The 15,453-nt window shown below is 35.5% G+C and overlaps 1 protein-coding gene across 6 annotated transcripts in view; it reads right to left on the reverse strand.

The window, feature by feature from the left end:
* Positions 1–2,083: 2,083 nt before the first annotated feature.
* The window catches only part of LOC148620736 (exocyst complex component 6B-like), a 40,355-nt gene continuing 26,985 nt past the window's right edge, over positions 2,084–15,453 (reverse strand). For all 6 annotated transcript variants that reach the window (XM_088574488.1, XM_088574491.1, XM_088574489.1 and 3 more), the window contains 2 exons: positions 10,679–10,791; positions 2,084–9,610 (listed from right to left, as the gene is read on the reverse strand). In XM_088574488.1, coding sequence (XP_088430614.1) covers positions 9,469–9,610; positions 10,679–10,791 — 255 coding nt within the window. In that variant the 3' untranslated portion in view covers positions 2,084–9,468. The remainder of the gene's footprint in view (positions 9,611–10,678; positions 10,792–15,453) is intronic.

Below are 15,453 nucleotides of genomic sequence, written 5' to 3' on the forward strand. Positions count from 1 at the left end.
AAATAACACCAATGCTCATGATGTCATGTTCATTGTCTTACTTTCAATCAACGGCTGCACATGCAGTATCATTTTACGTCTGTTGCATGCTTTCGAATGATCAAGAACTATTTCTAAATTTTCTAAAGGTTGCTAAACCTGTGACTTGATTTGGTTTTGCATTATTTTTTTTAATCATTTCATCATGTGGTATCAGTTTTGGTATAATATTTTACTTTTTTACTATCACAATGTTTTTTTTCTTCGTTATACACATGTAGGAGTCGATTTTACTGACATTGAATTGAAATCAATTTGTTGTATGACTGGTAACATGTGTCTACAATATCAATGGAAACTTTTACTCATTGATGACTAGAAAATTGATATAAACAATTTTTTTCTCGTAACAAGCTGTTAAGCATCTCTACAAACTTACGAGTTTTTGGTATGTACGTAAAAATAAACGTGGTATTCTGCTGGTGAAAGGTGTTAGCCATTTGGCTAAACAAAATTCTTGAGCGTAATTTTTTACCATGCTAATTATGTGTAAGGCTAACCCCTCACGGTTGGTTTTACTTCATTACTGGGCAATATCAGAAGGCCACAGCAGTCATTTAGCCAGGCAAGTGGTCGAATCATAGTCTTAGGGTGTGTCATGTTCAGACAATATTACTACCAAATGCACGACTCCTTGAAAAAAAGACCGACAAAATGTCTGCATCTATGTCATCGTCAAATGCTAGTCAATTGGTCTTTTTTTCATAATATCGAGATACACATTTAAATGATTGTCATATATTTTTTATTGCTAAGGTGCACATCTTCAATGTGTATATGAAAACCGGAAATAGTTGAGCGGCTACCAGGCCATCTTTCAAAGAGGCTCTTGACACCTGAAAGATTTTCACAAATGGTTCCAAAATCTTTTTCATGATAGGAATTTTTTCAGAACATTTTATCCGAGCAAAAGAAACAGTTCGTTTTGGTGTTCTTGTCATCTGAAACCAATCTTAAGTTGTCGACTGTTGAAATCTGTATCTGACTTTTTTATCTTTCGATCAAACAAATTTTCTCACATTGATGATGATAAAAATTTGTATAAATCTGTCGTTTTACACTTTTAAAAGATTTCTATCGATACCATCTGATACTTGATGGTAAGAACCATTCATCCTGACATCCCAGATCCTTTCTATATGACAAGGCAGAATGGCAGCCTTCTCTACGTCCTTGAGCATCCTGAATTATTTCTATCATACGTTGGCGAGCCAGAATGGGTGTTCCTAAGTCGTTGAGCATACTGAATAGTTTCATTCATACGTTGGAAGCCGTGCTGAAGTCGACAAGCAACCTGCGTATTTAGCCTACGCTGGTTGTCATTTCTACTGGTTGCTCCCTTAATGGTCCTTAAGTCGGTGAGTACCCTGAAGCAAGCATTTCTATTGAGTATTCCTTACATTGGCGGACCAGAATGATACCGAACCCTGCAAGCACCGTGAAGCAAGCATTTCCACAAAGCATTCCTGCCGTTAACAAGTTATTTTAAGACATAATTACTGGTTTGTATAATTCAACGGCGCTTAGAATAATGTGCTTAGTTATTTATATTAAGTCACAACAATTGGTGTCCACATCCAGTAAATGGGAAAACTCATTTTTAGTCGTAACCGTGCGTTTGGATGGTATTTGTTATTTCAAAATTATGCCTTGATTATCTAATTATTTCCGACTAGTTTTTATGTGTTTCTTCCAACTTTCTATCAATTCAACGGTCCACTGTTTGGCATTTGAGTAAAGTTTAGCTAAACACTGAAGACTAATCTTAAGTATCTTACAAGTATTTAAGAATTTTACAGTCTATTGTCCGTTTCTTGGCAATTTCCCTAGTTCTCCTTCATCTATCAAGATTTTTTTCATTTTTCTTTCATAAAGATCAGGAGCAAGCCTGGCATGCTTTTGTAGAAAGGAATAAACCATTTGAATCAACATCTGTTTTCGTATGATGGGAGTAACACATTCCAATATTTGTTTACCTATATAAATCTTTGTCACAAAGCAGAATTAACTCCCCTTTCTCATAAACAAACAAATAAAAAGAAAATACATCTCCTTGTGTTTTTATTGGGCCATGTTAAGTATTGCACTTCAAACAGCTTTCATTTTCGGAAGCTTATACTGAATAAAAAGCAATCAACAGTATGTAGCAATTATGTACAATTCTGAAACAAATTACATACTTAAACGCAAACAATACTGCACCAGTAAATAAAATAATGTAAACAAAGACAAGGGCTGTATAAACACATTGACAGACATGACTCAAAGTTTTCTTTATGTCAAAGCTATTGTGAGGTGTTTGAAATTGAAGTGTTCATGTATGTTTTAACTATGTTTGCGTAATTAAAGTTCGAGGTTTTAGACTTTCACCTTCAAAAAATTAAAGATTAATGCATGCAATTCATTTGCATAGGACACAAGCATAGTGTGCCAGTGAAAGAGCTTTGACACCACTACCAAATAAGTGCACCACACTTTAACATACATATAACTTAAGGTAGTAGACCTAGGGTAAGGGACACAACTCTTACAAGTCATTTGAACATTTGTATTCACCATTTTACATCAATCTCATGAAGTCAAAGTAACTTAGACTGATTTCATTCTGTTTCAAAGAAAAGCTTGAAAGGCTATGGTGAAATTGAATATGATACATATATTTCACTGATTTTAAGAGTTATGTCCCTTACCCCAGGTCTACCTCCTTAACATACTCTATATACTTGCAGTTACAGTGATAAATATATTTTAAATAGATTGAAATGGGTAAAAGGTCAGACAATAAAATGAAGGAGCAAAGATCAAAAGTATATGAAAATTTACAAATACCCATTCCTAAGATGCAGAAAAACAGATTAGAAGACTTATGAAATTCTATAAATGTTTGTATCTAAAGTTGTCATTCTCATGGTAATTGTCCTCTACACATTTTCTCTTTTTCAATAGAAAGCAGGATTTTTTAAAATAATTTGGCAAAAAAAAAAACCAATAATTTTGTTTCAAGTTACAAGAAAGAAAAAAATATTGGAGGTAGGTAAGGAAATTATTTCATTTTCCAAAAACATTTTACATTGAGTTAATGTGGAAGCAATCTAGACTTTATCAGAGCTTGAGCCAAAATGGCCACACAAAATAGGGTAGGTAGGTAGGGTAGCAGGAAACAGACATATTTTATTGCTTTGCCTTAATAACACACATACTATAAACCCCTACAAGTGATTGCATTTTGCAACTTCTTCCATTCAAAAAATGTTTAACACTTGCAACCACGGAAGAAACTATAAAATGCTGAGTCTAATAATGCTAAAAAGACCTTAATCACATAATAATTCATTATTCTGTACCATAAAATTATAAACTTTTCCTATCACAGGCCTTGCAAAGCACTAGCAGTATGGACAAAATCATGATGATCATAATTCTGTACAGGGAAACCTGTCTTAACTAAACCTTGAATAATCTGAAACCTGTAATAGCTGAACCTAGAATAATCTGAAACCTGTCTTAGCCAGACACATTTATAGTCCCTTTATATCCGCTTCAATACACTTTGAACCTTGGTAAACCAAACACCTGTCTAAACTGAACCAGTTTTAAAGTCCAATATAAATTTGGTTTAGACAGGTCTCACTGTACTTACAAAAACAAGTTTGTTTACAATTCACTAGTAACATACATCAAACATTCATCATTGTAGCTCAAACTACATCACTTATCTTTACGGTCATAGAACTAATAACTTAAGGATGTCATCTTCACATAACAATGTCAATGTAGGCAACAAAATTCATACAACAACTTATCATTATCCAGAACTCATATGTTCTCAAAGCAATCTGCAAATAATAATGTCATCTAATTTCTATCATCAATCCATTACTGATGTCACAACAGATTTATCTTCTAGAGGGGATTTCTATTACTTAACCTTATGTTAGTATAATGAGAGACTACTGTTGGTGCCGCACAGAGGATCAAATAAACTTTCAACAGTGGAAGGTCCTGGACTTTTCCCAGTTTCAAATGTCAATGGTCCACTTGAGGACTATCAGAAATCCTTAATTTAGTGTCTATGTAAAGGGTTGAGAAGTCGAGGACATATGTAGATGAAATTTCAAAAGTTCTAGGTCAGAAATTAAGGGTCACTGACCTTTGGACCACCAATTTGATCTCCTGGATGCAGCAGGTAAAAACCAAGAAGCAACCTACAACAAAACCTTGTAGAAATAAGGTATAAGTACAAAGATAACAGTAACAAAACTTTGCAGATTTGAGGACAAATTACCTACAATGCACTCAGTTCAATGACAAATACAAATGTATTTCAATGATTTTTTTTATATGACTTAATACCAACTTTAAAGATGATGTTGCAAGTAATGTTACGATTACTCACAAAACAACATAAAAGTTATCTACCATAAAGAATACAAGTTATGAATCAGGATTATGACTGAACTATAAAATGATGAAGGTTCAATGGAGTTTCTCACTGGTAACATAACAATGGAATATTAATTTTTGAATTAACAACTGGAGAATATTGGAATCACACCTAGTTGACATTTCAGCTAGAATATAATTTATGCATCTAATCATCAGTTAGTACTTTAAGACATTTTTAGGTGAAAAGTTTGTTTCTTGGGGTTTAACGTCCAAGCAGCAATATTTCAGCTATATTCCGACGATTTAGGTGAAAAGCATTAAGTCTGGTTGAGTAAACTTCTTCACCTTTCTACAATGACCAATAAATCTCATGACTGAGTTTTCAAGTTTTTTTTCTTATAATTTGCAAATTATACTGATTTTATTAAAACAGGATATATTTAACTTTGATGACTTTTGTAATAAAATAAGATATAAACTTTTTAAAAAAATGTGTAAGAGGAGTAACACTTACATCCACAAGAAAAGATGGTCATTCTATTCTTCTTAAGTCAGGGTACAAGTTATCTTCCTTTATTAAAAATGACCGAAATTTTATTTAACAAATGGAAATTTTAGTGTCCAGTCTTCATATCTTGTGACAATATGATGAACTAAAAAATCTCGCAAATTAAACAGTACAAAAATGTACAAGGTGTCCGGGGTCAAAAAGTTGGAGAAAGATCAACATCCCCCTGCTTGTGCTCTTTCCTACTAATCTCTCTTTATTGCATTGCATACTTTACCTGCATGAACCTCCACCTGCATTAAAAGCATTGATAAAAGGTATCAGTAACTTTTGATCATTTTCCAATTGATATCATTCTCTACCTTGGAGGTAATTTCAGTGTAATTGAAATTTATAAAAACCAAAATGTTCAGCCTTAATTCATGTGAAAGAATTCATTTCTGCTAATTACAATATTACAATTTATGAAAAAAAAACATGAAATAGCCTTGGAAGTATTTCAATACCAGTTATTTTCATTGAAATTAATTTATAATAAATTTAATATTCCTGATCAATAATTTGTAACTGATAAGACTATAATTGACAATAAATTGTACACCTTGATTTTAGACATTTTAATTTCATGGATGGGTTGACCCACCAATTTCAACAAAAATTTCAATTGATATAGGGCACTGAATTTAAATTTCAATCTGATACACATTATTGTATGAATACAAATCATGTGATGTATCAATAGATAAATTCAATTGTTTCATTACACTTAATTATCTGTGATAATCAAAATACATGTATATTGTAAGCTTTATTTTTGTCAATTATACTATATGCTTATTTGTAAAGGAAATGTCTTTACAAGCTGATCATTTGTAAAAATACTACAATGCACTTGAAACAAACAGAAACAAAACCATACATTTAAATTTGTGAAAGAGGTATTATATAATTATAATTAGTAATTAAGTAATAATTATTGGTTCTGGGTCCTCCTCATCACTTATAAGAGAACTCATTGCCCACTGTTATTATTGTCATATAAAAAGTTGACTCTCTAATCATTTATATCCATGAACAATGAAAAAACCTAATCATTTTTTGGAGTATTAAAAAGATAAGAAATCGGACACCAAATTACATTGACCTTCTTGTCACCTTTGTCTAAGATTATACACCAACACTGGAGTGGATCCAGACACCTAGAAAAGGGTGTGTGTGCTAGGACATATTTGCCAATTTTTTGTCAACCCCCTGCATCCCCACTTTGGATCCGCCACTGAAATATTGACTATTAAAAGGAGGCACACGCCTAGAAATTCTGAAACAAGATGCAAAGGCCGAAGGATTAGTCAACTTTTATAGAGGATGAAATGAAATCCCACTTTTATGTGAAAGCTCTTTGATCTCATAATATCTGAGAATGGTAAAGGACCACTCAGTAATCTTTTATTTTCACTAATCAGGTCTCATGGTGGATGAGGCATCTGTTAATGAAACTCTGACAAGCAAACTCATAGGCAGTCACAGAAACCAAGAGAAGCCACATACCTGAAACCCAAAACTAGTTCTGAAACAGACCAGACATATTTCCAGCACTTTTTTGTAGGCCTGTTAACACTGAAATAAATAAACTAATTTGAATTCAAATTTAAGGTAACCCTTTTCTCATATTACATGTAAGAAGCAGTCTTTCTAAAATCAGACAGGAAGCGATTTATGCATTACAAAAAACCCACCACAAAAATCATGAGCCACAAATTACCGGCTATTGAGGAAGAATCAACGAAACACAGGGTACCAATTTTCACGACTTCACAATTTTTTATGTTCAAAATGGATATGTATTACATGACCTAAAAAATCACATCCACTAATTCAGAGTTAAATGGTTATGATAGAGCAAATGGTTGCTTAAACTTTCAATAACCCAAAAGAGCCACACTTCAATGTAATAGGTATTCTCAAGTTGGAATTGCTAGTAGCAAAATGAAATAAAATTACTTGCCAAGTTGCAATGTAGATGCACAAGCATAAGATATGCATATGAATATTTCCTAAAAATGCCTCATATTTATTTACATACATAAATGTAATTATATGTAAATTCTATGGGAATTCACTAACAAGTAAACTGTATTCTAAAATTTGATCAAGACAAGACGATGCAGTACAAAATGTACATAAATAGTTATACTTCTATAATCCTTTATAATCCAAGGTTCCAGAAATAGTATGAAGATTTACTTCCTCAAGGGTCCAAGAATAGTATGAAGATTTACTTCCACAAGTGTTCAAGAAAGAATATCTTATGCATGCTATCACTATCTAATTCTAATCAATACCATTTCAATCCTAAAAATACTGCAGCTACTTTTAAAATGCCTCATGTTGAATAAATTATAACTGTATACAAGAAAACACTTATTATCTCCCTTTGCAAAAAAAAACTAGCTAAATCTTGGAGACAATGAACTTGTGTAATTCACTGAATTACATAAAATTATACAAACGACCTATTAACCTTTTAAATTAACATTCACTCCATCTTGAAAATACTCAACTAAGGACCTATCACTGTATAACACAACAATAGCATAACACTAGTTCTCTCCCTTTGCAAAAGAATTGCATTCACCCAGACATCTCTTTTATCTTCCATTCTATCTATTTACAGAAGTATGCACAAAGGCCTCGAAAAATCAGCAGTAAATGAAAAAGCTCCAAAAGCCAAAAAAATAAAACCACAGGAATGTTGAGTAAGGCACTACTGTGAAAACACTATTATTTGTGGGGTACCAATTTTTGTGGTTTCGGTGGGTAGGCCAAACCACCAACTTCCTCATGTAAAGATGATTTTTATTGATGTTAAACTGAAAACCTCAAAACCATGAATTCAAGAATCCACAAACTTGTGTTTCTCCCACTATCCACGAAAATTGGTATCCATGAATGAAAGTACTTTCACAGTAATATCATTGGGCTGATCATTAAATCAATTTTTGATATTTTCAAGTTTAATGATAGTTTATATGAGATAGGCAATAATGCATGACCTTTTCCCTCTAAAATTAAACTGTTACTGTAAGATTTTTTTACTCTATGTACCCCATCCTGTATATATCAACAATTTTACTTCTCAGCCTCTTCACCTTTTTTCATTCTTTTTAGAGGTATGCACCAATTGTTTGATATATCAGCAGTAGTAAAAAAAGAATAAATAACGGCAAAAATCACAGGAATGTTGTGTGGTTAATTATCATGACACATTTGTAGTGAATCAAAATGTAAAGTTCCTAAAGTTGATATTATGTGGTTTCAAAGAAATAAGACATATTGAGATAGAAAAAAATTATCACCTTTTCAATGTAAAGACCTAAGAAAGTCACAGACTCAACATTTCTCCAACTGACTGAAAATAGCAATTTTTACTCTGATGACATTTTCTAAGTTATAAATGACATCAAAAACACTTCTAATACTAACTGAATATCTTAACCTTGAACTATTCTCTGAAATATAGACTTGATATCCACTGAATATTCTCTTAACCTTGAACTATTCTCTGAAACATAGACTTGATATCCATTGAATATTCTCTTAACCTTGAATTATTCTCTGAAATAAAGATTTCGATATCCATTGAATAAATACCATTTAAATTGTAGTATTGGTCACATTATAACCTATAACCTACATAATACATGTATACATGTGTAAAGATGTCATAGGTGTATATAAGATTACATGTGGGTGGGTATACATAACACATACATGTATTAAATACAATAAAACCCATTAAGTAACAAAGTATTCAGAGAAAAACAAATAAACATAATACATGTATAAAGAAACGAAATATACATCAAAAATACACAATTAAATCTGATCACAGATGGACTAGGAATAAAATTGGTAATGTCTCCTCAATCACACTACTGCACCAAGTCAATGTCTGGCAGCCTTAAGGATAAACAACGTAACAGCCCAAAAACTACCTTCTAATCTTAAAATTACAAGTGACATGATAAAAATTGTAAGATGATGACAGCTGTTGGACTTATTTAAGTAATTGTCATTGTGTTCAGAAGTTAATTCCTTTATGCATTAACCACTTACAAATAACAAATAGATGCCCATACTTAATAGCCAATATTATACTGTACCTGTAAGCAAATATTTGAAAGCTTGAATGTCAAAAGCAACGAAAAGCAATTAAATCAGTGATTCTTCATGCCACATTTTATCTGGAATTCAAAGCGTCTTTTATCATTCATATACTGTTTTCAATCGAACCTCTTACAGCTAGCATCACATAAGGATTTACAGCTAATTCTACTGAATCTACTATCAATGTGATATGATCACAGTTTGATCTAAGCATTGTAAAACATTGTTTGAAACGCATGGCAGGATCGACAATCTTTAAAATGTTCACCTTTAGTCCTCCAGACACTAAAGACCTGCATTTTGCAAGCCCTAAAAAAAAGTTTATGTAAATTTGAGCCATTTTCAATAAAAGACACAAAATATTCCTTTTAATTCTGTACAGATTGCATTGTACCATTAACTAATCCTCGTAATTGTTTTAAAACAGTATCCAGAAGTTTCTTTTTGTCTCTTTCATTTTTCTTCAAGGAGGCAAATATTGTATTTTTCTTCTTGTCAGCATTGTGCAACCTGGCAAAAACAAAGAATATGTTTGAGTCAATTTACAAAGATCTCTGGATAATGATGACAGTAACCCTAGGCCACATCAAAATGGTTTCTTTTTAATCAGGACATTTTTATTTTATCTATAACAGAAAAATAGGTAAGGTTACAAATGAAATTGTTCTGAAAATACTGCCATTCTTCGTTTCAGAAAGAACAATTATTACCTAAATAACTGTATTTACTTTATATCATTTAAAGAATTAATGTAGAATGCTTGCAGTATCCCACACACTGACTACATAAATATTTAACAAGCGAAAGTTTGTTTGATATTCTTTTGCTATGATCTAGAATTAAGGAGATAGACCTAGGATACAACTCTTGAAATCAGTGATATGTTTGTATCATATTCGATTTCACCAAAACCTCTAAAGCTTTTGTTTGAAGCAGAATAAATTCAATCCAAGTTCATTAGATGCTTACATAAGATGGATGTAAAATGCTGTATACAAATGTTCCAATGATTTTTAAGAGTTGTGTCCCTTACCCTAGGTCTACCTCCTTAAATTCACATTTAATGAAAGAACAAAATTGTAAATTTTTGATTCCAAGTGTAATTGGAAAATAAAATGTTGATTAATTATATCTAAAGTACATGAAAATTGAACTTCCTACAAAAAATTAAACACAACAAACATTAATTTTTTTATCTATTTTGTACTACATGCATTCACAACCCAATCATATCAATATTCACAAACTTACGGGTTATTCATTGTATCATTTTAAGAATCTCTCAGTCACCTACTCTAAGCTTGGCAATAAAAATTAATTCAAGGTTTTGACAATCAGGGATGATTTTACAAGGTAAACAAACAAACAGAAAATGGGAAAATCAGAAGTAACTATACAGTAAAAAAAGAATCGTGACAGTAAAATCGAGATTTGAAATAGCAGAACTACACTAAAATGTGTAAATTAATCATCCCTGGAAATATGTGAAATTTTGTTCACTACTTTAGGAAAAATTGATAAAATCCAAGTTTTCTTGGCACCATCCAAGAAGACAATAAACAGTACATTTGTACTTACTTTTCCAACAAACTTAATGCCACTTGGGGTTGTACTCTGACATATTTAGAATTGGGGTGTCCATAATCAGCTAAATATAGCGACCAATCCCAGTTCAGAAACAAATCTAACAACTGAAAGTTATGTACACATATTTGATAATAAGCAATTATCTATTTTTAAACTTTAAAAAAGATACAGATTTTTTTCTCTTAAAGTATGCAATATTTTAAAACTTCATTGTGCAAATAATCAATGAAAGAGAAAGGAATGTATTACTATTTTATTGATTTTTTAATAACATTTTATTGATGTACTAATGAAGCTTTCAGGTTAAAAAAACTAGTAATAATCAAAAGTCACTAAATCTGACCACATCTTTGCCTCAATAAATGAGAATCTAACAAATCAATGGCAAACATTTTGAATTAAGACATTTTTGAGTTTTTCTTACTGTTCTCAATCTTTGAGAATACATTTTTAGTACATATAGGTATAGTTATACACTGCCTCAAGAGCTTGGTTAGAGGTTAAACATGTGGTTGAATATAAACAGGTAAACTGATCACAAAATTTTATATTAAGCTGTTGAGGATCTAGAAGGGGGTTCTGGTGGGTTGAAACCCATCCACTTTGGGAAAATTTTGTTAATTTTGCAGACAATTTGAGCACAAAAGATCCAATAATAACCTGGAACCCCTTCATTCAAATTCTCTGGATCCCTGACACAATGACTTGGAACCCCCCCCCCCCCAACCAAATTCTCTGGATCCCTGACACAATAATAACCTGGAACGCCTCTATCCAAATTCTGTGGATTCCTAACATAATAATAACCTGGAACCCCTCCATCCAAATTCTCTGGATCCCTGACACAATAACCTGGAACCCCTCCATACAAATTCTCTGGATCCGTGACACAATAACCTGGAACCCCTCTATCCAAATTCTCTGGATCCCTGACACAATAACCTGGAACCCCTCCATACAAATTATCTGGATCCGTGACACAATAACCTGGAACCCCTCTATCCAAATTCTCTGGATCCGTGACACAATAACCTGGAACCCCTCCATACAAATTCTCTGGATCCCTGACACAATAACCTGGAACCCCTCCATCCAAATTCTCTGGATCCCTGACACAATAATAACCTGGAACCCCTCCATCCAAATTCTCTGGATCCCTGACACAATAACCTGGAACCCCTCCATACAAATTCTCTGGATCCCTGACACAATAATAACCTGGAAGGCCTCTATCCAAATTCTGTGGATTCCTAACATAATAATAACCTGGAACCCCTCTATCCAAATTTTCTGGATCCGTGACACAATAACCTGGAACACCTCCATACAAATTCTCTGGATCCGTGACACAATAATAACCTGGAACCCCTCTATCCAAATTCTCTGGATCCGTGACACAATAACCTGGAACCCCTCCATACAAATTCTCTGGATCCCTGACACAAAAATAACCTAGAACCCCTTCATTCAAATTCTCTGGATCCCTGACACAATGACTTGGAACCCCAACCCCCCCCCCCCAACCAAATTCTCTGGATCCCTGACACAATAATAACCTGGAACGCCTCTATCCAAATTCTGTGGATTCCTAACATAATAATAACCTGGAACCCCTCCATACAAATTCTCTGGATCCCTGACACAATAACCTGGTACCCCCCCCCAACCAAATTCTCTGGATCCCTGACACAATAATAACCTGGAATGTCTCTATCCAAATTCTCTGGATCCCTGACACAATAACCTGGAACCCCTCTATCCAAATTCTCTGGATCCGTGACACAATAATAACCTGGAACGCCTCTATCCAAATTCTCTGGATCCGTGACACAATAACCTGGAACCCCTCCATACAATTCTCTGGATCCCTGACACAATAACCTGGAACCCCTCCATACAAATTCTCTGGATCCCTGACACAATAACCTGGAACCCCCCCAACCAAATTCTCTGGATCCGTGACACAATAACCTGGAACCCCTCCATACAAATTCTCTGGATCCCTGACACAATAACCTGGAACCCCTCCATACAAATTCTCTGGATCCGTGACACAATAACCTGGAACCCCGCCATACAAATTCTCTGGATCCCTGACACAATAACCTGGAACCCCTTGATCCAAATTCTCTGGATCCATGACACAATAACCTGGTACCCCCCCAACCAAATTCTCTGGATCCGTGACACAATAACCTGGAACCCCTCCATACAAATTCTCTGGATCCCTGACACAATAACCTGGAACCCCTCTATCCAAATTCTCTGGATCCGAGACACAATAACCTGGAACCCCTCTATCCAAATTCTCTGGATCCCTGACACAATAACCTGGAACCCCTCCATACAAATTATCTGGATCCGTGACACAATAACCTGGAACCCCTCCATACAAATTCTCTGGATCCGTGACACAATAATAACCTGGAACCCCTCTATCCAAATTCTCTGGATCCCTGACACAATAACCTGGAACCCCTCTATCCAAATTCTCTGGATCCCTGACACAATAACCTGGAACCCCTCCATACAAATTCTCTGGATCCCTGACACAATAACCTGGAACCCCTCCATCCAAATTCTCTGGATCCGTGACACATTAATAACCTGGAACCCCTCTATCCAAATTCTCTGGATCCCTGACACAATAACCTGGAACCCCTCTATCCAAATTCTCTGGATCCCTGACACAATAATAACCTGGAACCCCTCCATACAAATTCTCTGGATCCGTGACACAATAATAACCTGGAACCCCTCTATCCAAATTCTCTGGATCCCTGACACAATAACCTGGAACCCCTCTATCCAAATTCTCTGGATCCCTGACACAATAACCTGGTACCCCTTGATCCAAATTCTCTGGATCCGTGACACAATAATAACCTGGAACCCCTCCATCCAAATTCTCTGGATCCCTGACACAATAACCTGGAACCCCTCCATACAAATTCTCTGGATCCCTGACAAAATAACCTGGAACCCCTCTATCCAAATTCTCTGGATCCGTGACACAATAACCTGGAACCCCTCCATCCAAATTCTCTGGATCCGTGACACAATAACCTGGAACCCCTCTATCCAAATTCTCTGGATCCCTGACACAATAACCTGGAACCCCTCTATCCAAATTCTCTGGATCCGTGACACAATAACCTGGAACCCCTCTATCCAAATTCTCTGGATCCCTGACACAATAACCTGGAACCCCTCCATCGAAATTCTCTGGATCCCTGACACAATAATAACCTGGAACCCCTCCATCGAAATTCTCTGGATCCCTGACACAATAACCTGGAACCCCTCCATACAAATTCTCTGGATCCGTGACACAATAATAACCTGGAACCCCTCTATCCAAATTCTGTGGATTGCTAACATAATAATAACCTGGAACCCCTCTATCCAAATTCTCTGGATCCGTGACACAATAATAACCTGGAACCCCTCCATACAAATTCTCTGGATCCGTGACACAATAATAACCTGGAACCCCTCTATCCAAATTCTCTGGATCCGTGACACAATAACCTGGAACCCCTCCATACAAATTCTCTGGATCCCTGACACAAAAATAACCTAGAACCCCTTCATTCAAATTCTCTGGATCCCTGACACAATGACTTGGAACCCCCCCCCCCAACCAAATTCTCTGGATCCCTGACACAATAATAACCTGGAACGCCTCTATCCAAATTCTGTGGATTCCTAACATAATAATAACCTGGAACCCCTCCATACAAATTCTCTGGATCCCTGACACAATAACCTGGTACCCCCCCCCCCAACCAAATTCTCTGGATCCCTGACACAATAATAACCTGGAACGCCTCTATCCAAATTCTCTGGATCCGTGACACAATAACCTGGAACCCCTCCATACAAATTCTCTGGATCCCTGACACAATAACCTGGAACCCCTCCATACAAATTCTCTGGATCCCTGACACAATAACCTGGAACCTCCCCAACCAAATTCTCTGGATCCGTGACACAATAACCTGGTACCCCTCCATACAAATTCTCTGGATCCCTGACACAATAACCTGGAACCCCTCCATCCAAATTCTCTGGATCCGTGACACAATAACCTGGAACCCCTCCATACAAATTCTCTGGATCCCTGACACAATAACCTGGAACCCCTTGATCCAAATTCTCTGGATCCGTGACACAATAACCTGGTACCCCCCCCCAACCAAATTCTCTGGATCCGTGACACAATAACCTGGAACCCCTCCATACAAATTCTCTGGATCCCTGACACAATAACCTGGAACCCCTCCATCCAAATTCTCTGGATCCGTGACACAATAACCTGGAACCCCTCCATCCAAATTCTCTGGATCCGTGACACAATAATAACCTGGAACCCCTCTATCCAAATTCTCTGGATCCCTGACACAATAACCTGGAACCCCTCTATCCAAATTCTCTGGATCCCTGACACAATAATAACCTGGAACCCCTCCATACAAATTCTCTGGATCCGTGACACAATAATAACCTGGAACCCCTCTATCCAAATTCTCTGGATCCCTGACACAATAACCTGGAACCCCTCTATCCAAATTCTCTGGATCCGTGACACAATAATAACCTGGAACCCCTCCATCCAAATTCTCTGGATCCCTGACACAATAACCTGGAACCCCTCTATCCAAATTCTCTGGATCCGTGACACAATAATAACCTGGAACCCCTCCATCCAAATTCTCTGGATCCGTGACACAATAATAACCTGGAACCCCTCTATCCAAATTCTC

This window comes from Perna viridis, chromosome 3, assembly GCF_037379345.1.
Source record: "Perna viridis isolate PV_CMFRI_1.1 ecotype Kerala chromosome 3, ASM3737934v1, whole genome shotgun sequence".
NCBI lineage: Eukaryota > Metazoa > Mollusca > Bivalvia > Mytilida > Mytilidae > Perna > Perna viridis.